At 50.8% G+C, this 24,833-nt stretch overlaps 1 protein-coding gene across 3 annotated transcripts in view; it reads right to left on the bottom strand.

The window, feature by feature from the left end:
* Positions 1-24,833, bottom strand: part of Sp2 (Sp2 transcription factor) — a 46,174-nt gene that overhangs the window by 18,841 nt on the left and 2,500 nt on the right. The window contains exon 3 of one of the 3 annotated variants that reach the window (XM_026789859.1): positions 6,981-7,017. In XM_026789859.1, the coding sequence (XP_026645660.1) occupies positions 6,981-6,987 (7 nt within the window). In that variant the 5' untranslated portion in view covers positions 6,988-7,017. Of the gene's footprint in view, positions 1-6,980; positions 7,033-24,833 lie in introns of those variants that run through there. The other 2 variants (XM_026789858.1, XM_026789857.1) reach the window with 2 other exon arrangements.

Raw genomic sequence — 24,833 nt, 5'->3', positions numbered from 1 at the left:
TGGAGCCTGTCCTGGCACTAGCTCTGTAGACCAGGCTGGTCTCGAACTCACAGAGATCCGCCTGCCTCTGCCTCCCGAGTGCTGGGATTAAAGGCCCAATAGTCATTCTTGAACTTGACTCCAACCACATTGTACCACCCTCATGCTACTCAAATTGCTAATGCTACCAGACCTCGTGTTACTGAATCTAATTGCCAACTCCTAGACCTGAGCCCTCATCTTTTGATCTAACAGTTCTTGCTCCTGGAAACACTCTTTGGTTGATTCCCAAGACAGCTACTTCTAAGTCTCTGATGGTCCTCCCCTTTCAAATTTTCAGCAGCTAGGCCATCCAGATTTCAGGACTTGTATTCTTCCTGTCTATACCTATTTTCTGGGCAATTTCATTTACTCTCATGGCTTTCAAAACCAATGCCACATAGATACTATATAATGATGGTGGCCTGAGTTTGTCTGCAGACTTTGCCCCCTGTGAGCTGCTCCCTTCACTTGGACGTATTAGAGGGTGTCTTGACTCCAGCCAGCACTATACTGTGTGTCTGACAGCTTCCATTTCCATGCGTCCTGCAAACATTCCCCACCGCAGAGAGTGCTAACTCCATCCTTCCAGCTGCTCAGCCTTGAATTATCCTTTTGTTTTTCTCACATGTGAGAGCAAACACTTCTAGCTCCAATTTCTGAACACATTCCAAATATCACTGCTCTGCCACCTTGACCCATGTGTGTACCTAGCCAACCCAGAAGGCCACGGAGCTGTCCTTCCAACCTTGACCCTGTCAGTCTGTTCCCAAAACGAGACATAAACATAACCACATCACTCTTCTATTCAGAGGCCCTCACCAGCATCCCATCAGAGTCAAAGCGCCAACCATCACACACAGGCGTGTAGCCTGACTGCCTACCCTTCCTCCCTCACTGCTTTCCTCGTGCTGTCTTCCCCTAAGGTCCTGGTGCTTGCTCCCACATCGGCTTGAGTTTACCCTCCCCTCACTCTAGACAGAACTGGTTCAATCCCTTCCACTATTTGAGGGCTTCATGAAGTCACTTTCTCACCAAGAAGACGTCCCTGAACATCCTATGTAAACTGCCTCTCCCACACATTTTCCCTACCTCCCTCTCTTCTATTTTTATCCTTGGACTTATCACTTCCCAACAAGTACTTATTAGCTACTTAATTACTGTCTCTTTAAGAATGCAAATTTGCTGGGTGGTGGTGGCACACACGCCTTTAATCTCAGCACTTGGGGAGCAGATCTCTGTGAGTTTGAGGTCAGCCTGGTCTACAGAGCTAGTTCCAGGACAGCTAGGGCTATACAGAGAAACCCTGTCTCAGAAAACAAACAAAACCAAAAAAGAACCAAAGGGGGAGCCAGCAGTGGTGGCGCACGCCTTTAATCCCAGCACTCTGGAGGCAGAGGCAGGCGGATATCTGAGTTTGATAGCCTGGTATACAAAACAAGTTCCAGAACAGCCAAGGCTTCACAGAGGAACCACATCTCGAAAGCAAAACAAACAAACAAACCAAAAAAACCAAAACAGCAGAAGAACCAAAGGAGGGCTGGGATGTGGTTCAGTTTCACCAAGCTGGGGTTCCATCCCCAGTACCCAATAAAACAAATGTGGTGGTGCCTGTGTGAGCTGGAGCAGGTCAAACACTTCAGTGCAAGCAACTCAACCGCACAGAAAGCACTACAGCTCCAGGCTACACTTTGATACCCTTTCCAGGTAGCACATACATGGGGGACATTAGCTAGGACCGTGAGAGCATCTGAATGTGAACACTTCCGGTTTGTCCCGCGTTCAATTCTTTTCCGCCATACCTGACTGTTGCCACTCCAAGTTTGCTTGCGGCCTGGGCATCAATGTGGGGGCAGTAGGGAATGATGGGAACATTTCAGCATGATGGAAGCATCCCAGGAAACCATGTAAAGCTTTTCTGCTTAAGAATACTAGGACTCTGGGTTGAAGAGATGGCTCAGACGTTAAGAGCACTGGCTGCTCTTCCAGAGGTCCTGAGTTCAGTTCCAGCAACCACATGGTAGATCACAAGCATCTACAATAAAATCTGGTTCCTTCTTACGGCATGCAGGCAGAACACTTTATGGATAATAAGTAAATCTTAAGAAAAAATACTGGGACTCAGAATTCTGTTGTACAAAAAGGAGAAATAAAAGCAAGCGTTGCCCCCACACACCAAGAATCTCCTTATGCATGAACATGTTGCCCTCTCTGCTTTGGCACTGTGTGAGTCACGCTCTGCGCTCTCCCGGCTTCTGAAATGAGTAGTGGCTTCATTTCCCTGGAGAAGGGAGGGAGGCTGCTTGCTGCTTGTTCTTCTGAAGCCTGGGAAATGTCTTCATCTGGTTTTGGTTTTTCATTCTCTAATTTCAAATTAAATATAAACCAGAGGCAGAAATATTTCACTTCCAATCACATGATCCTGCTAGCTGTCTCAGAAGCCACTAAGGGATTTTACAAACTCCCACGAGAGGTGACAGCCTCAGTGAGGAAGTTTGGAGAGACATTTGGAAACGTGCAGTGCCTGCTGACTCTTCCTGAGCCACTGTCACCCTGTGGCTGAAGACGAATGACACCTGAAGGGCCTAAATCACCACACAGAGGCAAAGTGGCACCTCAGAGGACTTAGCCTTGGCCACCCAAGCTAAACCTCTGCACTATGAATGACTTTGAGGCACCTTAGCACTACTGCACCCCCCTTCCTGGAAACCAGGACCCTGGTAACCAACCACGCGTGCACGGGAGCTTAGAGTACTTTCCATCCCCATTGTAGTCTTTCTTCAATAGACCCGGACCCTGAAACTGGGGTGAGACGACCTGCAGGTGTTCCTCCTTGTAACCGCCATAACATTGATCAAGCAGAGTTAGCTGACCATTGTATGAACTAGTCAAAATAGTTGACAAATGATTTTTGGACTTTTCCTTTGATTCTGTACTACCCCCTCCCTGATTTTGTGGTTTTTTTCCTTTAAAAGAGCTTGTAATAGACAAAGCAGGCATCCTTCTCCTCTCGAGGCTGAGGGACCTCTGCCGCGGCAGAGTAAAAATTCCTCTTGCTATTGCATCAACCGTGCTGTGAGTGTCTCTTGGGGCGACCTTCTCCTTGGTGGGTCTTTAGGACCCAACACACTACATGCAACAGCTGCTGGCTGGACACAGCAAGCAGTCCTGATGCTGGGACAAAAAGGCTGCTAAGGCGAAGAGACGCCCATCAGCCGACTGCAATGGCTGTCTAACAAGCACGCCTGTGTTAAAGGGACAGCCTTGACATCTCAACACTACTCAGAGCTCTCTCCAGCCACAGTGAGAATCACCAAGATGGAGGCTCTGCTCATTCACAGTCCCTGTGCTGAGCAAGGGCTCATCTCACGAGAGCGTGCTGCCCCGAGCACTCAGAGGAAAGACGCGGTGACTGGTGACGCTGACAGCACGCTCCCAATGCTCCCAATCGTGTACCAAGAGGTCTGGCTGCCCCGAGACTCTGGGACCAACTCGGAGCTTGCTCCGATGCTGGCTTTGTGCTTTCCTTCAGGATCCCATGAAGCAGCAGAAACATTTTCTATTTCACCATTTGTCAACTGGAACAAATCCACCATGACATGGGGGGGGGCATCTCCTCAAGAATGACCCCAATCCCATTCCTCTTTAGCCCGTCATACTTTCACCCTCTTTTTCCTTCCCACCAGGCTCCTCAGATAAGCTGCTCCTGAAGATACTGTTGGTTACGGAGATCACACCTTAAGAGACAGACCTGTAACTACAGCTGAGAAACTGGCTGTGGAGGGGAAGGGAGAAAGACCCATAGGAGATAGATGAGCCATGAGGAATATTCACGGGAAAAGCCACCAACAGCCTGTGTGACACCACCTTTCTCAACCTGGAAACACTTATTTGCCCACCCTCTGGGTAAAATTTCCTTGTTTTCATTTTTACTTTTTAAAGACAAGGTCTTGCTTGCTATGTAGCCCAGGCTAACCTGCAACTCACTAAGTAGGCTCGGGTGGACTCAAACTCTCAATCTTCCGGTCTCAGCCTATGTGGTAGGATTAGGTGCATCACCACACCTAGCCTAGGTCCTGGGTTTAGAAAAACTGGGAAGCAGCTCACAAATTCTTCAAGTCACCCAAAAAGACAGTTCAGACACGCCACCCAATAAATGTACAAGGAAGTGGATGACCTTCTCCAAACAGATGACCCCAAGTTCACAGCCCACAATACCGCAAATGAGGCGCCTTAATCCTATCAACGCAGACGCGCTTACTTAGGAATACTCCATACAACCTTTACTGTCCCTGCCTCTTTCCCTCTGGTCATCATGTACTTGACCCAGAATAATTACTACTATTTTCAGTGTCTGGAAGCAGAGTTTCCGAGTGTAGAATAAAGGTAACTTATTTAAAAATGGCCCATTTCTAGCACAGAAACGGGGGAGTCAGGGTCTAGAAAACTGCTGAGCCCGGATAAATGCCAGCAGAGTCTACTGGCTGGCTGCAAGAAGCTTTAAACGTCATTAGAAGGGCCATAGTCGGGCAATACTTGCTTAGAGTAAGCTTGCCACATACCTATGGTCAAGGACTCGTCACTGCTTAGTACAAGCGACTATAACTTCTCCAAAACACTTAAGTACCACAACAACTAAGACGTTCAAGACCCAAATACTAACTTCCCTACTTGCTGGGAAGGCTTGGGCTTTTCTACCCAGACATCTGCCAATCTGCCAGAATCTTTTTACTGCTCATCTCCTCTTTGACAGGCTTTCACAGGCCCAAACTTCTTTATATTTATTTGGTTGACTCACTCGCTCATGTTCTCTCTCTCTCTCTCTCTCTCTCTCTCTCTCTCTCTCTCTCTGAGGGTGGGGACAGATAAGGCAATGTGGAAGTTGTTTCTCTTCTTCCTCTAGGTGGGACCCAAGGATTGAACTCAGATAACCAGACTTGGCAGCAAGTGTCTTTACCCACTGAACCATCTCTGACCCAGGCCCAAACTTTAAATCAAATCTAGGGCGAGCCAGCCTATGTGGTGTTCACAGGGATGCCAAACTCTTCCTCTCAGAGCCAGCTGGGTACCCAGGGAAAGATCCAGTTATGAGCAAACCCTAGATAGTTGTCTTTGGCAACAATCTTTGTCTTTAGCATCTAGCTCAGGGCTCATAATGGTGTCAGAGCAGCTTATTTTCCCTGTTGCTGTTGCTTTTAACCAAAGAGGGAAGTCTCTGTAGAATCGAGTAGAAGAACTAGAATTAGAAAACCCAGCAACCACCTCAGCCAAAGATAATTCATACTAATGGGGCCTGATGCTTGTTTGGTCACTGGCCTATAATTCCAGAACTCGGAAGGCTGAGGCAGGAGGATCTCAAATTCAAGGCTTACACAGATTACAATACGAATACAAGCCAGCCAGGGTTTTAGAGTGAGGTCATGTTTCAACACCCCACCCCCCCAAAAAGAAGCCGCTGGAACACTGACAACAGCCCCATTGACTGGTTTTGACTGCTCCTTTCACTGTCATCAAGAATTTAAATGAAAACAAGACACTGATGACCCCATCACTTCAGACAATGGATTCCTTTTGGTCGGTAATGGGAGTTGCTACTGTGATCTGGGCTCCCGCATTCCCTCTGCTAACTCACTGTGTGCTGGTTAACACCCTAACCGTTCTAGCCTTAAAAATCCTCTCCAAAGCAGCTCTGGGCTGGAGATAAGCTCAGTGGGAGGAGGAGGTGCTTGCCTAGCTTTGTGAGGATCTAGATTCAGCCTCCAGCACAACAGGGGGTAGGGTCAACTCAGGGCTTGGCCACCCTCTGTAATGCCCAGTGCCTGGCAGGGCACAGCATGTAACAGCTGTAGACAGCGCATACCAGTCCACACTGCAACATCAACCGCCTTTCTACAATGAAATCTGTGTAAGGGGGACCTGGGGCCAATTCCTGGCTCACAGATCACTGGCCTTTCCCCCACGAAGCAACAAATAAATGATCCAGTAACCTCCTAAAAAGGGAAAAGTTCAGGAGAAAAGCCAAACGGCGTCAAGTTAATTATGAAACAATTAAACAGACTATTGGAATCAAAACCAAGGAATGTAGTGAGGACAGGTTTCTCAATTGCCCAAGGCAGAAGAAACACTTTCTTTTGTACTAAAATTAGAAAGGCACTGGGAAAGAAACCTAAGGACAGGAGGAAGCGAAGCACCATTAAGTCAGCAACGAGGATGGAGGGAGAAAGAGAATATCTATTTTATTTCTTAGGTCATCTCTTAAGAACGATTGCGCCTACGCTTTTCCTTGGCATTTCAGTGCATTTTTGCCCCCGCGCGGGGCATCGGGCAATAATAGTCTGGGAGCTCAGTCAACAAGTTCTCAAACTTCTCAGAATTCCGAGAGTTTGCAGCTACCTAGTCGCAGGCTCAAGGGCCAAGGTACAAACAGTAAGATTCGGTTTTCACTCGGCAGTCATCTGCCTAGGGAGTGCCTGACACCGTCTGGGACAGTGGGGCAGCAGGCTGCAGCCTAAGCCAGTCTGATGGGCACCACTTGGCTCTCAAGCGTTGCCTGCCCGCAGGGAGAGCCGGGGCGGGCATCGGCCGCCTGCGTGGAGCAGACTCGGACACAGTCTTGACGGTCCCGCACCACCTAGCTAAGGTGGGGGGGCGAAGTGGGGGGGTCCAAAATCGCCTAGCTGCCCGCACCGCGAGCCAGGCCCGGAAGCGCCTCCCGCCCGCCCGGGGCTCCGAGGGGCGGGGAGTCTAACGCCCCCTTCCGGGTGCCTCCGCCCGGCCGGCCAGCCGCGCTCCTCCTCCGGGCGGGAATCCTTCCTCCCCCGCCCCTCCCGTAGCCGGGCCCCGGCGCCAGGCCCAGTCCCAGGGGGGCGCCCCCGATTCCGGCCCCCCCTCCCCGAGGCCTCTGCCCATCTTCCCAACCCTTGAGGGCCGGGAAGACCCCACCGGCAAAGGCCAGGACCCACCGCTCATTACGACATCTTCCTCCCTGGCCTCCGCCGCCTCCGCCGCCACCGAGAGCCTGACACCGCCCGCCTAGCACCCGCCAATCCCGGAGCCTGCCACCGCCCGAGCGACGGCAGCGCTTACCAATAGGCGCCCGATACATTGGGGACCGACAGCATTTTTAACCAATCATTGGGAAGCATCTAGAGTGACGTTGGTCTGGCCAATAGAGCTGCGAAACGACACTGATCGACGGTGGTAGTCACCAACCGGAAGTCAACTGAGGAATGAACGACGTGTCCACTAGCCAACTGGCAGGAGGCAAAGTCCCGCCTGCTAGGAGGTTGATGGACAGCAACAGGAAGCGGGATGGGGAGGGGCTTAGCTGAGAAGTGCTTCTGTATTGGTCGTGGTTGACCTTCCACCCACCTCTAACCCAGAAGATGAGTGATAGATCTGCCCCGAAGCCAATCAGAAGTGCTTAGTGTGAGGCCGAGAAATGCCACATAAAGAGCTTATACATCGTTGTAGGTACAGTCAGGCGTGGAGAGGGCCAGGTAACTCCTGGTGCCCGGCCCCGTATGAGCATAGCCTTCCCCTCAGCCCTCGGCCCCTCGCCCGCTGTCGCTTGGTTCCCTGATCATGAGATTATCAAATCATTTCAAGGCCCTGTTCATCTTCACCAATGTGTGGCAGAGCGGCCCTGATCCTCGCGGCTCTAGACGGGCGCATCGGAATCGCCTAAGCCGTTTCCAAAAGCAGATTCCCAGGGTCGTCCCTAGTCACATTTGCTCCTCCTCAGGCATGCCTAGGATCTGCGCCTCTGGTGGGCAGAGTTGCACACTGGAATCTTAGCGACCCTGCTTGGTCGCTGCCTCATTTCCTCCCGAAGGAGGTACTGCTCTTGGTAGGCTTTGCAGGTAGGTTTATCTTTGTCTCCCAAGCCCTCCTCTGCGTGCGACTTAACTTGGGCAAGCAGGCGGCATGGCATCGAGAGGGAATTTCATGCGTGGGCCGGAAACTACACACCCACCCTACAATGGAAACTTAAACTCCTGTTAAAGCCAGACTGCTCACACCTACTTGGGAGGCTGATCTCTGAGTTCGAGGCCAGCCTGGTCTACAAAGTGAGTTCCAGGACTGTTTCACAGAGAAACTCTGAACTGAAAAAAACAAAAAACTAGCATACGAGAGTATATATATAATAAAGCTCACAAAATCAACACTTGAGCGACTGATTATAGGTAGATACAACATACATTGCTGGGGTCTCATCTGGACCTTTTGTGATGCTGAGGATGAATCCCAAACACTTAGAATAAACTATTATTGAGCTATACCCCCAGGTCTCAATACATTTTCTCTTCTCTCTTCCTTTTCCTTCCTTCTTCCTATCACTGTGAAGGAGAGCTTTGCTGAGATAAAATGACACAAAATTGCTTAGAATGTGATACTTTTGAATTACCTCTGTGGTTAGCTTTTGAAAAACAAAACATTAGATGCTGTCACTCCTGGAGCTAAAATCCTTCACTGCGGGTTGGGAAGCTGTCACTTGCTGCTCAAGCATGAGAGACCTGAGTTCACATCCCCAGAACCCATGTAAAAGGAGTCCAGCATCTGAAACTCCATCATTCGCTGTGAGGTTTGCACACAGACTGGAGGGCGGCAGGAGTTGGCTGGTGCCACCCTAGCTCCAGGCTTTCAGAGACACAGCAGCGGAACAAGACATCCAGTGTCCTGCTCTGGACTCCGTGTGTACATGTATGTTCCTTCACTGGAACTCTATGCCACTTACAAGGTCGTAAGCTTTCAATTTAAACCAGGTCCTTCACACTCGCACCACCATGCCTCACATCCTCCACACCTTTGCTTCTCGAGTCCCTAAACACATCGGTCTCTTCCTGACTAGATCCCTTTCCTCTTAGGTAGTAAGCCTTTCCTTTGTAAGGGCCCTGATCAAAATCTGTTCTCTTTTAAAATATTTATTTATTATGTTTACAATATTCTGTTTACATGTATGCCTGAAGGCCAGAAGAGAGCACCAGACCTCACTATAGATGGTTGTGAGCCATCATGTGGTTGCTGGGAATAGAACTCAGGACCTTTGGAAGAGCAGGCAATGCTCTTAACCTCTGAGCCATCTCTCCAGCCCCAAAATCTGTTCTCTTCATCCCTGCCCAGCCGAGCTTTGTCTTGTTCATGCTGCCCTGGCTGGATTGTTGCTGGGACAAAGAAAGGGCTTCCCTCTCGGACTCTTCTACTTCGGTTTGTTTGTGTCTGTGCTAGGGATCCAGGCCAGAGGCCATCTTCCACAGGCTCCATCCTCCTTCCTGACAGCCCTAAGAGGCTGAGCGTCAGCGGAAGGACTAAGCTCCTATGCCAGCCGATCAGGAAATGGATTCAGAGTTCTAGAATGACTGCATACACTTAGATCTGCGTAAGACTTGTTTAGCCCATACATTCTGTTCCCAGGCCAGTTTCCAGTTTGGCTTGCTTCATTGTGTAGCCAGGGACTCCACCTGGGTTCAGTGACTCAGCCGCACTAGGGTGCAGGGGTTTTGGTGGGGAGGTGGGGTTGATTATCCTGCTGGGTGGCTGTCAGATCTCTTCTATGACAGAAAAAGGCCCTGTCAGGAAGAGGAAGTAAAGAATGTGGGTGGGGGACATGAGAAGACCTAGTATTCACTGGTGACTGGTGGGTTGTTTTCTTTTTTTCAAGACAGAGTTTCTCTGTGTAGCTTTTAGAGCCTATCCTGGAACTTGTGTTGTAGAGCAGGCTGACCTCAAACTCACAGAGATTCTCCTTCCTCTGTCTCCCGATCACTGGGATTAAAGGCATGTGCTACCATTGCCCGGTTTGGTTGGTGTTTTCTTTCTGAGACAGGGTCTCAAGTAGGCCAGCCTTGCCTGAAATTCATGATCCTCCTGCCTCCACCTCCCAAGTGCTGGGATTCTAGGCATGGACCATCAGACCCAGCCTGCACCGGTTGTTTTGAACTGAGTGATTACCTGTCAGTTTTTGGTTTGGTTTGGTTTGGTTTGTCTCATGTGATTACTGGGGATTGAATCCAGGGCCTCCTGCATGCTAAAGCAGCTCTCCACTGAACCATACCAATGGAGTCTTTGAAATTCATTCATGAGCCCCTCAGACTACCACACAAATTCTTTTCTCACAGACCTCTTTTTCCATTTTGTCCCCTCTCTTCCACAGGAGGGAAGAAGAGGCTAGGCTCCAAAGTGCCTGATTTCTCCCTGACCACATTGATTTTTGCCATGCCAGGGATCGAACACAGGGCCTTGCACTTGAGACTCAGCAGAAAGCCTTTCGCCAGTTCTGAAGTCGGGCTCCTGCCCTGTCCTAGGAAGTCAGTCCCTAGGATGGAAGCGGGCATCTGTATGAAGAAGATCCTCAGATAATTCATGTGTAAGCTAGGCACCAAAGACCCTCGGCCCACCCATTCCTGCCCTTCCATCCCTGATTATCTCTTGTCCCGCCCTACCTGCAGTGGTATTTGAAGAGCAAAGATGGCTAGGTAGCTCCAGCTGGGTCTTCTCGCATCACCCAGAGCTCCATCTTGTCCCTGGTGGGTCTGGAGGCAAGTTCTGTCATTGCTGGTCTACTTCATGCTGCCAACTGCTTACAGTCTCTTCCTAGTCCAAGTTGTCACTGTCCCCATTTCTAGTGTGCAAAGTTATTTGCTCTCCACCACTCACGGTTCCGTGTTCATCTCATTCCCTGCTGCACGCCCAGCCCGGTGCCTGATGGCAGGTGCACAGCTGTTGGCTCTCCTTGACACTTCTCACAGCCTTACCCACTGCCCGTTCAGGCTCGGCTTCCTCTGCGTCCACTTAACTCCTTTCCTGGCCGTGGCTTCCTGTTAAGCCCCCTCCATACTTTGCTGCTTGCCAACCCTCCTCGTCTGTTTCTGTTTGTGGCCGCCCTTGTCTCGCCAGAGTCCCCAAGGATGCTGAGCACACTGAAGGAGACACATGGAGTCATGGTCTCTGTCCCCAGGAAGCTGCAGATAGCTTCAGGAGCATCTTACAGAAAGAGCCACAAGGCTCAACAATGCTCCTGGCCTACAGTCTAGAAGCATAGGGAAGCCTTGGGCACCATACTGGCTCACACTCCCTTCTATGACCCCCAACTTGACGGGATAATTCTTCAAACAGTTACAGCCACCTCAGCCTTCTAAAGATGCTGACATTTGCCGTAAGGACCTCCCCATGGCCTCTCCCTTTGCCTCCTCTGGTTTTCTCTTTCTTCATCCTCTCTCTACCTATGGATAAGACTTTCCCAGCCTGCCTTGCTTCCCTGATACACAAACCCTGACAGAGGCTTGATGGGAAAACTCTTGGTTTGAGTGAACCATGGTTCTTTTTTTTTTTTTCCCCTCTAGGTTCCTCCATGATTTCTGGGTCTCAGCCACTCCAATCTTCCAGTAACGTCAAAAGTAGACTCCCTGTTATGTTCTAGCTGTCCTCACTCTGCATCTCAGTGCATACACACACAGCCAACACCTGCCCTTGTCACAAAACCCAGGGATGCCACTCCAGTCCGGTGGCCGGACTCCCCAGCTCCCTCTACTCTTTGGCCATCCTGCCCAGGTTGATGGCTGCTGGCCAACTGTCACAGAATCTCCCAGCAAAGACATTCCAGCCATCCCTCCCATAGGGTTCTTCCTTCTTGCCTGGTTCTTCCTCTTTGCTAGCCCTCCTTGGTGGGATCTGCATGGCTTCCAGAAGTAAGGGCAGAGAGAAGCTGCTCTTCGGGTATGGGTTGGTCCGCTGCAGCCTTCCTGTTGTCGCCAGCAGAGGGCACCCAAGGCATTTCCAGAAGCCCGTGATCATGGAGGCCTAAGTAACCTGGTGGATATTCTGGATCTGCTATTGGCCAGCCTAGGCCCTGCTTCATCCCCGGGCTGTGAGAATATTAGGGTCCCTACAAAAGGACTCCACAAGAAGAGCCATTTGTCTCCTCAAGAAAGCACAGTCCCACCGACAGCCTCTCAGTGTCCCCGAAAAAAGCTTCCTGTCTCAGGCTCCTCCTGGCCCTCTCTCAACCCTGACTGTATCTCCAGAGAGCTACTGCTCTGTTTCCCAGACTTCCCACAGCAGCCTGGAGGCAGCTCTAGCATAGGGAGGACTTTGGCATTCACTGAGCAAGCATGACATCTTTCTTGACCCCTCTCACCTTGGAGGTCTTGACTCTGTAACAGCACACTGGAATAGCTTCCTGAGGGGTCCCTGAGACTCTTGAGTAAAGAGAGTGGAGGGTCACAGAGGCCATTGGCAGAGCTCCTTCCCCTGGAAGCAGGACCCAGCTGGCAGGGACTCGGGAAGTGGGCGACGGTGGTGATAACAATAACAATAATCATATTAATAATACCATCGGGGCCGCAAAGCGCCTGTGAAATACCCTCTAATGATCCCTTGGATTTATAGATCTCCTTCTCTTCAGAGCCATTGCCCAATTAACCCTCCCAGCTTCCCTAGAAGGGACAATTAACCCCATATTTTATGACCAGGGGAAACCGAGGCCCTGAGAAGGTGCTGGAGTTGGCTGAGGTCACAGTGGATTGGTGACAGAAGGGCCATAGAGCAGCCCCCGTGTCATTTTCTCTGTATCTACTCCCACATGTACACATACATGTGCTCACTGCCCATCCCCGCTCTGCCTCGCCAGCATCTCAGTGCCTAGGAGAACTCAGGCTGTGGGCAAAGGACAGTTGCCTGCAGTGATGAAAACGGAGCCTTGGTTAAAGAGGACTTAGCCAGGGGCAGTGGCGGCTCCCAAGGCATGCTCATTTCAGTCTGTCACGGTCCTAGTCACGACTGCTGAGAAAAGGAAGGTGGGGTCTTGGAATGCTCCACAAAGCATCTTCCTACCGGGAAAGAAAAAAGACACAAGGCTATGCTTTTTCTGTGTGCATATGTGTGTGGGGATGAGAAGCTGACAGTTATCTTCCACAGTCACTCCACCTCAGTGCTGACACAAAGTCTCTCACTGAACCTGGAACCTGGAGATTCAGCTAGACTGGAGCGAGCAAACCCGGGAGCCTTCCGTCTCCAGCTCCCAGCACCTGGATGGATGCGTGCCAGTGCACCCAGTTCTTGATGTGGGTGCTGGAAATCCGAACCCAGGTTCAGCAAGCACTTTATTCAACCAAGTCATCATCCCGTTCCCCAGTGATCCATCCTTAAGAGCAGCTGTCCACCCTGGCAGTTCCATTAATCTCCTCCATGCCACAGTGCTGGAAGATAGCAAGGTCGTTCCTAGCAAGGGGAGAGACAGGGCAGGCCTTCCTTCAAGAGAAGGAGAAGGTGGGGGAAGCAAGAATACCCCTGGAGAGTGCTGGAGAGAAGAAGGCTTAGCAGTTAGCAAGAGAGTGACTGCTCTCCCAGAGAAACCAGATTTGATTTCCAGCACCCATGAGGCAGCTCACAGCTCTCTGTAACTCCCGCGTGTGGTATACAGATACATATGCAGGAAAATACCAATGCATGTAAAGTAAATAACATAAAAAAATTTTAAAATTGACCTTTTGAATCAGGCAGTAGTGGCGCACACCTTTAATCCCAGCACTCGGGAGGCAGAGGCAGGTGGATCTCTGTGAGTTCGAGGCCAGCCTGGTCTACAGAGTGACTTCCAAGAAACCCTGTTTCAAAACACAAAGCAAAATTGGGCTTTTGAAGGACAAGAGCAATCATGTGGCCTACCTGGGACTGCACCAAGAACAAGGAAGAGTGAGTGAGCAGGGCGGGGACACAGGCCTGGAGGTCAGCTTTAAGTTTTCATCTGAAAAGTGGAGAAGAAATAGGAAAGTCTCCGTGGTGGTTGGTGTACTTCTAGCAACCCAGGTGACTGAGGCAGAAGGAGCATGGGCTTCAGGTTAGCCTGTACTATATAAGGAGTCTGCTATCAAAAATCAGAAAAGATGCTATATGGTGGTAAACACCTTTAATCCCAGCACTCGGGAGGCAGAGGCTGTGAGTTCAAGGCCATCCTGGTGTACAAAGTGAGTTCCAGCAGAGCCAGGGCTCTATACAGGGAAACCCTCTCTCTAAAAACAAAACAAAAACAAACAAATTTAGAAAAGACAGAAAGGGTTGGGCCTGTAACTCAGAGGCAGAGTGTTTCCTTCATGTTCAAGGGTTTAATCCTCAGCTCCATAATAACAAGAAATCCGAAAGCTTTTTGTTCTGACCCCAGGCCTGGGAAACAAGAACCTGCTGCTGTTTGCAGCAGAGAGAAGCAAGGTTGAGTAAGCAAAGAATCTGCTGTTATGAAAAGTAGTTCTGTCAACCAGGGGCAGTGATGTAAGAGTAAAGTGTCATTTTTCTGTGCCAAACTCTGGAGAGAGTTTAGTTTGGCCACTGAGGTTGTTGGGGTCTCTGTATTGAGAAGGGAAGCAGCCGCCACTTTGCTTGGAGCCTTTAAATCAATGCTCCTGCCCTAGCCCCCTCCCACCGGCCCACTCCTGCCCCAGGTTTCCACTCTCTCTCTGGCCTCTGACCTCTGCAGCCGCAGCCTGGGATGGGGCCTACTCTGGTTCCTGGTTTCACCTCTGAAACTCCAGGGCTCCGCATTGCTGAGATTTTACTAGGGCTCCCAGCTGGGTCCCACCTTTGATCTGGCTTCAAAAAATCAAGAGCACGAAGAGGAGAGTAATTTTCCTCCGAGCTGCTGGGGAGGAAGGCAGGCTGGAGGCAGGTCCTGACCAGCCCGGCCCACTCTAGGGAGAAGCTGGTGGCAGGGGGAGGGGGCCATGGGAGCAAAGCCACCCTGCCTCCCTTAGCAGGAGGAAAGCCGCCGAGGCCTCCCTCTTTCTGCACCTTCTCCCCACCCTGGGCTTTTCCCCCACTGCACCCTGCTGGGCTGGGTTACTACTGAACCCCTATCCTTTGCCTACCGTTCCCCTGACCTGTCCCTGGTGAGCGGCCACTGACCACACAGAGTAGAGCCTGGCAATGGGCAAGTCCACCCAACCGGATGGACACTTGAGACATGACTCAGGTTGCTATCCCCACAGCAGCAGGACTCTCTTAGAAGCCTGGACTCAGATAGGAAGAAAAGTCTAGCAGAGAAAAGGAGGGACCAGCCTCATGGCGCTCCCCCCACCTCACCCCCCATACCCAGTGATACAGGCTACAAGCCCTGGCTCACGGTTTCCATCATCCTCAGACAGAGGCCCCACCCTCTTCTGTTCAAAGGCTCCTGGGTCCTCACCTGTTGGAGAGATGCTCACCTGCCCTTTTAAGTGGCTGGCAGTGTACATCCCCCAATCCCAGCTGAGATCCTGGGCTTCTCAATGCAGGTGGGGATGGAGCCTGGGAGATGGCAAATTCTCTCTCGGTTCAGTTGCCCCCAGTACAGACAAGGCTGCACTATAGCCTCCTTAGGTGGGGAAAGAGTAGGGTCCATCCTAGGAGAATCCTGGTAGCCAAGTTTGACCGAATAAAAGCTAAAGATGAGGATACCTGGGTGTCACACTTTCCATGTGGGAGAATCCCTTTTCAGCATTTTGACTCTGGCACCCAGCACCAGGAATTTTGTGCATTTTTCATGTCCCTATTTTGCCATCTTCAACCTTTTCCCTTCTAGAGAGGTGACTACATACACACTCTGAAAGTGTTGCCTAGCTGGGCAGTGGTGGCGCACGCCTTTAATCCCAGCACTCAGGAGGCAGATGCAGGCAAATCTTCCTGGGTTCAAGGCCAGCCTGGTCTATAAGAGCTAGTTCCAGGACAGGCTCCAAAGTTACACAGAGAAACCCTGTAAGGAAAAAACAAACAAACAGAAGAAAGTATTGCCTAAATACTGGGACTTTTCTAGAATTGTCTAGATGTGCCCTGCCTCACACACCATCCGGGCATGTGGGGGCCAGGGCCACGACTGCCATTTTAACATGAGCCCAGAAGCTTGGTTTACCTGCCTGGCTACAGCGAAGACCCCTTTGAAAGCGGCCTCTCTTTGCTCTCCTCCTCCATCTTGCCCTAAGTGTCTCTCCCTGACCCTGGGGCAGAGAAGAGAGTCCAGGGAATGGAGGAAGTTGGGAGCCACCTAGTCTCCAAGGGGTGGGATCCCAAATAGAGTGATAGCCATCGTTCTGGCAGCTCCAACCTGTTCTATCAGGTGAGTAAGTTTTTTTTTTTTTTTTTTTTTTTTTTTTTTATTTATTCTTTTATGTGCTTTTTTTTTTTTTTTTTTTTTTTTTTTTTCCTAGAAGAGAAAGGTGAAGGCCTTGGTGGGGAGCTGTTCTGACTCTTGAAGTGGCCTTGCAGCTCCTGGCCCCTTCAGGCCTTGTGCAAGATCTGTAAATCTCTCACCACCCACAGGCTGGGGGGTGGCACTGAGCCTCTGCTATAGACTTTCATGTCAGGGAGGTTTTATGCATGTGTTGCTGCTGGCAGGCTCCACGGCTCCTGCCTGGGGCCTCTCCCCAGCCAGTAAAAATCCAGCCCCATAAATCTTTGCTGCCCCTCTGGGGGCCAAGCCGAATCCCTCCCACTTCATACTCTTCCAGCAAGCCTCCCCCCCCACACACACACACACCAGATCCTGCAGAACAGTGGTTGGGAACAGAGGCCCGAGGCCTTTCAGAAGTTACCCTCTCTGCCCAGCTCCTTTGGCATCTGCCACGGCTACACTGGCCTTAGAACCTGTGGCTCAATGGTCGATTTCCAACTACCATCGTGGGAAGGACTTCTGGGGGTCTCTAGTGGCGAGGTGCCAGCATCCACCTGAGCCTCCTGAGACAGGTGGCGGTCTGCCTGCCAAGCCCCCAGGTGCAGTTGAGGGTGGCAGACAGCCCAGAGACTATGCTGCTTTACCGGATCCAAGTAGGGAACCCGAAAGAGTGGGAAAGACAGCAACGGTGTCTGGGGATGGAGGCTCCCGTTGATGCTTGCTCTGATAGTCTTGGTGATGAAGCAGCTTGTGTTTTGTTTTGAGACCGTCTTTTTATGTAGCCCAGGTTGGCTTCTTGCAGCAATCCAGCCTCAACCTCCCAAGTGTCAGGTTACAGGTGTGTGCGTACCACCATTCTTAACTTCCCAGTCTTCTGGGGGACACCGGATACTCACTCCGGATGGGGCAGGTGGCAAGTGCTGGGTTGATGGCAGGCGTGAGAGGAATGGGTTGTGCCCCAGAATCCTGCTGGGGGAGGCTGAGGTGGTGAGGGGAACAGAGGGAGCAGGGCATCTCCAGAGTTGGGAACACTGTGTTTAAAGGTTCCTGGGAAGAAGATGCAGGCTGGACAGGAGAGGTGAAAAGGTGGTCCAGAAGGTAAGAGGCTGGTGTCTGGCTCCGCCCTTCCTGGAACTAGCAATGGAAAGGCAGGCAAGAGTGACTTTCATGCTGAAGGCTAGGAGAGAGTCTGTGGAAGAGAGGGCTCCATGGTGAAGGGACGGGAAGGAGATATGGCCCTAAGGGCTCCCGCTCCCAAACCACCTGCCTGATAGGGCTCTCCTTTCAGAGAATGCCGGGAAACCCCAGCCTCTGAGGTGGAAGTCATCCCACACCGCACCGCACCACTCCTGCTGCGTCCTGATCAGCTGACCTACATCCTGTTGCCTCACACTCCCACTGTAGCTCAAGTCAGTGCAGATGGGGGTTGCGGGGCGGTAGCTCGGTGCAGCCCAGGTCTGCCGTCTATTAGCCAGCACCTGCTACAGGTGAGACACTGCTCCAGACTCCAGTCCCATTCGCCCCCAGGTCACAGGGGAGGCTGGGGCACAGGAAGATGAAGTAGGGAACACATCCCACCGCGGGACGGGACACAGAAGTGGGGCCGCCCAGCAGTCACGTGGCTCCAGAGTTTGTTCAGGGCTTCTGCCCTCTTGGGAAAGGGGGTTCCACTCCACCTCTTCTCACCTCCTACAGAAGCCAGCAGGGGTGGCCCTGGGCAATGGAGAAGTCTGCCAAGCTGTCTTCTCTCAGCATCCAGGGTGCTTCCCACCGCTTCTGCGCTTCCGCTAGTGCCCAGCAACCACCAGGGACTGGGCAAGAGCAAAAGTGAAGCTGACTCAGCCGGTTTCCACCCCCGCCCAGGGAAACGGGGAGCAGCCTCGGCTGGACAACAACCAATTAGGCACTTTTTATTGCCCACGCTGTCATAATCCTCTGAGCTTGGCTGGGAGGAACAAGAGGAAATGGGATAGGATGGAATTCCAAGGTATCTTCCAGTGTGTCCCAGCCACTCGCCTGCTTCCGGGCCTGGCAGCCCAGATTTCATTCACAAGAAGGTCTCCGGAGAGCTGAGTTCTGGGGGTCCACAGGCCTTTGCATGTACTGTATGTAAGAGCCCCTCAGTGTCCAGGCTTCCTCTTGTCCTTTGTAATTCCAGGAAGAGAAGTCATCTCAATTTATTTCCAGGATAGGGCTGGGATGGCTAGGATCCATACAGTTAGAGAGGCCTCTAAACCAGGCAGTGGTGGTGCACACCTTTAATTCTAGCACTGGGAGGCAGAGGCAGGTGGATCTCTGTGAGTTCGAGGCCAGCCTGGTGTACAGAGCAAGTTCCAAGGCAGCCAGGGCTGTTATATGGAGAAATCCTGTTTTGGGGGTGGGTGGGGGGAGAGGCCTCTGATATTAGATATCCCGGATACATCCAGCATATTGGCCTCGGGAGTCAATTTTCACAGGAGTACTGATTTTTCACAAAAAGCAAGTGATGTTACCTGTCTGTGATTCCAACGCTCTGGACATAGAACCAAGAGATTAGAAGTTCAAGGTCATCCTTGACTGCACAGTGAGTTCTGTGAAAGTTGGGCTTCATGAGATCCTAATGCACACGCACATGCACACACACATACACACACACACACACAGAGAGAGAGAGAGAGAGAGAGAGAGAGAGAGAGAGAGAGAGAGAGAGAGAGAATACTAATTCTCAAAGGCTGTTTTCTCATACCAATAGCTCCCAAGCAGTAAGCAGTGGCGATTCACCCAGTGCTGGGAATCAAACCCCAGGGCCTTGCACATACTAAGCAAGTGCTTTTCCTCTGAGCCACATCTTTAGACCTTAGTTTTCGGTTTCACTGTGTAGCCCCATAATAGCCCATAGACTAGCTTAGAACTCATGATCCTCGGCCTCCCAAGTCCTGGGTTACAGGCGTGTGCCACCATACACCCACAGGCTGTTTCTTGTCTTTTGGATTCGTTTGAGAACCCTGCGGCCAAGTCCATCAGTTCCAGGAGCTGTCACAGGGAACTGTGTGCAACCCAGACAACCTTGCAAGTTTGCAATGCCAGAGGACTTGAGTGAGACACAGGTCTGGAAGCAGAGCAGAGCGGGGCAAGTGGCTCTGCGGTTCTCTGCTTCAGAAGACCTGGGTGAGTGTGGGAGTGGGGTTCTTCTAGGGTGACATGACCTTCTCAGACCAACAGAAGTGCTACTTTGTAATAGTTTATCCTCGGGGTTGGGGCACAGGTAAACCTGCAGAGGCCATGATCCATCCCAGACTGTGGATTCCAAATTCATCTGATGGGGCTGGAGAGATGGCTCAGAGGTTAAGAGCACTTACTGCTCTTCCAGAGGTCCTGAGTTCAATTCCCAGCAACCACATGGTGGCTCACAACCATCTGTAATGGGATCTGGTGCCCTCTTCTGGCCTGCAGGCATACATGGAGGCTGAACACTGTGTACATAATAAATAAATAAATCTTAAAAAAAAAAAGAACATGTTGATTCTTTTAAAAAAAAAAAAACAAATTCATCTGATGGAGGGGAGGGGACAAGGAGGTAAAAATGCACCTGGATGAGGGCTGGAGAGATGGCTCAGTGGTTAAGAGCACTGGCTGCTCTTCCAGAGGACTCGGGTTCAATTCCTACACCCACATGACAGCTCATAACTGTCTGTAACTCCAGTTCCGGGGGCCCCAACACGCTCACACAGACATGCGTGAGGGCAAAACACCAATGCACATTAAAAAAAAAAAATAAGTCGGGGGCTGGAGAGATGGCTCAGAGGTTAAGAGCATTGCCTGCTCTTCCAAAGGTTCAATTCCCAGCAACCACATGGTGGCTCACAACCATCTGTAATGAGATCTGGTGCCCTCTTCTGGCCTGCAGACATACACACAGACAGAATATTGTATACATAATAAATAAATAAATATTAAAAAAATAAGTCATTAAAAAAAATACACCTGGGCTAAGCACAGGCCCACCTTTCCTATCACAAGTAGTCATGGCTGAGCCGGGCGATGGTGGCGCACTCGGGAGGCAGAGGCAGGTGGATCTCTGTGAGTTCGAGACCAGCCTGGTCTACAAGAGCTAGTTCCAGGACAGGCTCCAAAACCACAGAGAAACCCCGTCTCGGAAAAAAAAAAAACAAGTAGTCATGGCTCTGATGAATTCAGAGTGGTCCACTAGCTGGTTCGATACATTGTCTCCCCTAGATAGTGGGGAGGTGGGCATGGCTGGAGGCTGCTGTAAGGAAGGAGAGGTGCTGCCTCTCCTGCCAGCTCAGCCCTCAGTAAGGACAGGGTAGGGTAGGGCTGACCAGTCTGGCACTTGGCATGGAGCCAGGGTCCTCAGGCAGCCTGGCAGCTGGTGAGAGGAGAAGGCAACACCAGGGCTTTTTTTTTCTTTCCCAAGACAGAAAATGTGTATCCCTGGCTGTCCTGGAACTCAGAGATCCACCTGCCTCTGCCTACCAAGTGTTGTGTGCAAAGTGCACCTCCACTGCCCAGTAAAGGGTATTTTTTTTTTTTATTTTAAAGATGGGGCAGTAACCCCCTCCCATTCCTAAGTTTTAGGCCTTCAAAGAAAAAAATAAATAAGACTTTTTTATTTTATTTTATTTTTTTTTTTTTTTGGAGACAGTGTTTCTCTGTAGCTTTGGAGCCTGTCCTGGAACTAGCTTTTGTCTACCAGGCTGGCCTTTAACTCACAGAGATCCACCTGCCTCTGCTGGGATTATAGGCCTGTAACAGCACCACCTTGCGAAAAAGTAACAGCTAGGGCTGTTACACAGAGAAACCCTGTCTCAAAAAACAAACAAACAAAAAGATTGGGAAAGTGGAACAGGAAGCTTATTTTTTTTTTTTATTTTTAGTTTTTTTTTTTTTTTTTTTTTGAGACAGGGTCTCTCTATGTAGTCTTGACTGTCTTGGAACTTGCTATGTAGATGAGGCCAGCCTCAAACTCATGGAAAGACTCCTACCCCTTCCTCCTGAGTGCTGGGATTGAAGATGTGCACCACCATGTCTAGCTTTATTTTTATTTTTGAGCCAGGGGTTCATATATAGTCCAGGCTAGCCTTAGACTTGATACATGGCCAAGGATAACATTGGTACACAGGTTGATCCAAGCCTGATCCCATAGTGGAAGGAGGTAACCATCTCTTCCCAAATGTTTTAAATTTTTCATTCTATTTCTTAGCCTCTGTGTGCATGTGTATATGCATGTATTGCATGTATGTGTGTTGTGTGCCACTGTGTGTGTTGTATATGTGTATGTATGTTTGTTGTATGTATGTTGCACCTCTGTGTGTGTTGTATGTGTTGTGTGTAGTGTGTGTGGTGTGTCTGTATGCAAATGTGTATGTTGTGTGTATGAGCACCTCTGTATGTGTGTTGTGTGTATGCATGTGTGTGTAGTGTGTATATGTATGTGTGTCTGCATGTGTGTGTTGTATGTGCGCCTCTGTGTGTGGTGTGTGCCTCTGCGTGTGTTTAGGCATCTGAATGCCACCACACCCATATGGAGGTCAGAAGACAGCTTTGAACAGTCAGTTTTCTCCTTCAGTTGTGGGATCCAGGGGTCAAACCCAGGGCATTAGGCTCACACACTGGGTGTTTTTGCCAGCTAAGCCACCACGAGGGCCTGTCTTTTAAAGTTCATTTTATTATTTTTTTGTGGTCCTGAGAACCGAGCCCAAGATCTCCTACATGTTATGCAAACATCCTACACTGAACTATAGTCACGGCTTTCTCATGCTACCCTCTGTGCATGGGTGCATGGACTCTTGGTTTGCATGGGTTCTTAGAATCCAGACTCAGGGCTTCCTGCTCCCAAAGGATGCTCTCTTACCTGCTGAGACACTGGCCATGCGCGTGGGGGTCAGAGCTCAATGATGGCACCTCCCTCAATCACTTTCTACCTTATTTCTTCTGAGACAAGATCTCTCATTGAACCTGGAGCCCATCAGTTCGGCTAGTGGGCTGCACAGGGAACTCCAGGGATCCTCCTGCCTCCCCTGCACTGGCTTTTCAGGATGGAGCTGTAGGTCTCCATGCTTGCACGGTCAACATTTGCCCAGTGCTAGCTCTCAGCCTGCCTTTTCCATTGCAAGCTCACTCAGTAGCCCAGGCCCGCTTTCCCTCGCATACCTTTGGAGTGCTATTTCTGTCACCGAGTGAAGAAGTGAACATGTTTCCTTTCCTTGGGCTTCCCGTTGGCTTCCCGGCCAGTAGGCAGGGTCCTGGCTCAGGCTCTAGGATGGTCTGTGGAGACCCTTGCAGGGATCAGGTCAGATACAAGGATGTGGTTCCTGACCACAGAGATCCCTCAGTCTGAGGTGAGGACTGCTGCACATCCCTGATTCATCAGCCGAGAAACCAGAACAGGGCAGACAGTGGCTGAGAAGAAACAAAGATGCTTCCTTCAGGAGAGCTTCCCAGAGGAAACTATGGAAGGATTTAGAGAGGAGAGGCTTGTGAATGCCCCTTACCCCCAAATGATGACAGAATCCAGAAAAGAAACTGCTTGAAACTTCTGATCTAGATTCCAAATCATCCCTCTTCCTGGACATGGGCTTCTGTGTTGGGACAAGGGACGTTAGGGGAGGAAGAATAAAAGAGGAGGAGGGGGGCTGGAGAGATGGCTCAGCGGTTAAGAGCATTGCCTGCTCTTCCAAAGGTCCTGAGTTCAATTCCCAGCAACCACATGGTGGCTCACAACCATCTGTAATGGGGTCTGGTGCTCTCTTCTGGCCTTCAGGCATACACACAGACAGAATATTGTATACATAATAAATAAATATTTAAAAAAAAAAGAGGAGGAGGAAGGGAGGTTCCTGTCATATTGGTGAAGATCCTCCCTGGCCCAGCGATGACCCAAAGTCACTTAAACAGGAACAAGAGAGAGGCAAGTTGAGCAGGTCCTAGTCTGGGTCTGGCCACAATAAGTCAGGGAGCCGGGCAGTCTGATCCCATGAGTCAAATCCCTGAATCTCTGGGGAATCCCTTAAAGACTCCAAGTGTCCAGCCTCAAAGCCACTGACAGGCACAGATCTGCCCCTTCTCTGACCTCTTCTTTTTCCTGTCCTTTGGATGCCCTCTGACCTCTAACCTTGGAGCCGGAGGGACCCATTCTTTCCATAAGACAGAGTGGAATCTCCTCCCCCACTCTAGAGATTTGGGGTAGGCCCGAGTAAGAGAAGGCATGAAGCACCTATGTGAATGGGTGCAGGGCAGAAGGAGCCAGAAGAAACCAGGGGTCTGGGAAACTCCTCTGCTGGGGATAGAAGGCATGGCTTCCCCTGGAGCTCCTCCCCCAGCCATGCAGAGAGTCACCTTTCACCAGAAAGTCGGGAGCAGGTTTGTGAGATTCAGGGAGAAAGTGAAGGTAGAGAAAAGGGGAAATTAACACAGGTCCCCATAGATCGCTTCACTTGGTGCTAAGTAGGATATAAGTTAGAAGGAAGGACCCAAGGGTGGGGTCTTTCATAGCCAGGTCATCATCACCACCACGCCTCCTCCTTTGAGTAGACCCAAGCCAGGACAGCCCAGAGGGGTTCCTCAGGGACTTTTCCAGTGAAGGCAGTTGAACTGTGCAACTTCTAGAAGGATCTTCTGAGCCAGAACCCGAGGCATCTAGTCTCCAGATGCACGATTAAGGGGTGAGCCTCCCCAACAGTACTGAGAGTCCATGACGAACGGTGTAGACCTGGCTGTTTCTTCTGCAGTGGAGAAGAGAAGGGGGGACCTCCTGGGCTCAGAGACAGGCAGGCCAAAAGAACTGGCTCTGAAGGCCCACACTAGGAAGGCCTGGAGCCTGTCTGAGCCCCAGTCTCTGGCAGGAGGGAAAGAGGGTGGCAAGGGGGAAGAATGTCTCTTCCGCTTGGTAGATTAGTGACTCTGAGACAGGAGAGGGCCTGTCACCAGCCCATAAATAAAGCAGCCAGCGTCTCTCCTTCCATCTGTGTTTATCTGTCTGGCCTCGAGTTTCCGGTAGAGGAGATGTCTAGCAGCCCCAGCATCAAACGCCAGGCGCTGGAAGGAGGGCTGGCCTCCCTCCCTCCCTCCCCTCCTTCTGCACCTTTGGTTCTGTTTCTGTACAGCCCTTCCTTGAGGAAGCGTCTCTCAGCTTAAACACTGGCTTCAGGAGGTTTCTGGGTCCTGGGGGTGAAGGGATGCCACCAGGAATGGGTGACCTAGAATCTCTGCCATCTCTTCCCACTGGTGCTCAGCCTCCCTGAACTCAGGAGAAGGTGCTCTGCTGTGTGCCCCTGCAGGAAATGCCAGACAGGAATCAACTGGGTGCCAGCAGGCCCGAGTACGAGGCAAATCTATGAAGATCGTGTGTGTCACATCCCACCCCAAATGACTTTTTCTATAACCCCACCCTGACTCTCTGCCTCCTTGGGTTCTCAGACCCCAGGACATGTCCCAGGTTCTGATGAACACCCCAGTGCATACTGGCATCATTTAAGCTCAGAAGGGACAGTTGCCCTATGAAGGCAGCCACACTTCCCACCACCTAGTGCACTGCAAGGTGTATAGGACAAGGTAGATGTCTGCTAAACATCCATTTAAAAAGATTTAGCTAGCCGGGTGGTGGTGACGCATGCCTTTAATCCCAGCACTTGGGAGGCAGAGGCAGGCGGATCTCTGTGAGTTCGAGACCAGCCTGGTCTACAAG

The sequence above is a fragment of the Microtus ochrogaster genome, unplaced genomic scaffold, assembly GCF_000317375.1.
Source record: "Microtus ochrogaster isolate Prairie Vole_2 unplaced genomic scaffold, MicOch1.0 UNK31, whole genome shotgun sequence".
NCBI lineage: Eukaryota > Metazoa > Chordata > Mammalia > Rodentia > Cricetidae > Microtus > Microtus ochrogaster.
Note: the sequence above shows the minus strand (reverse complement) of the source record. Positions and strands in the feature narration are given on the sequence as shown.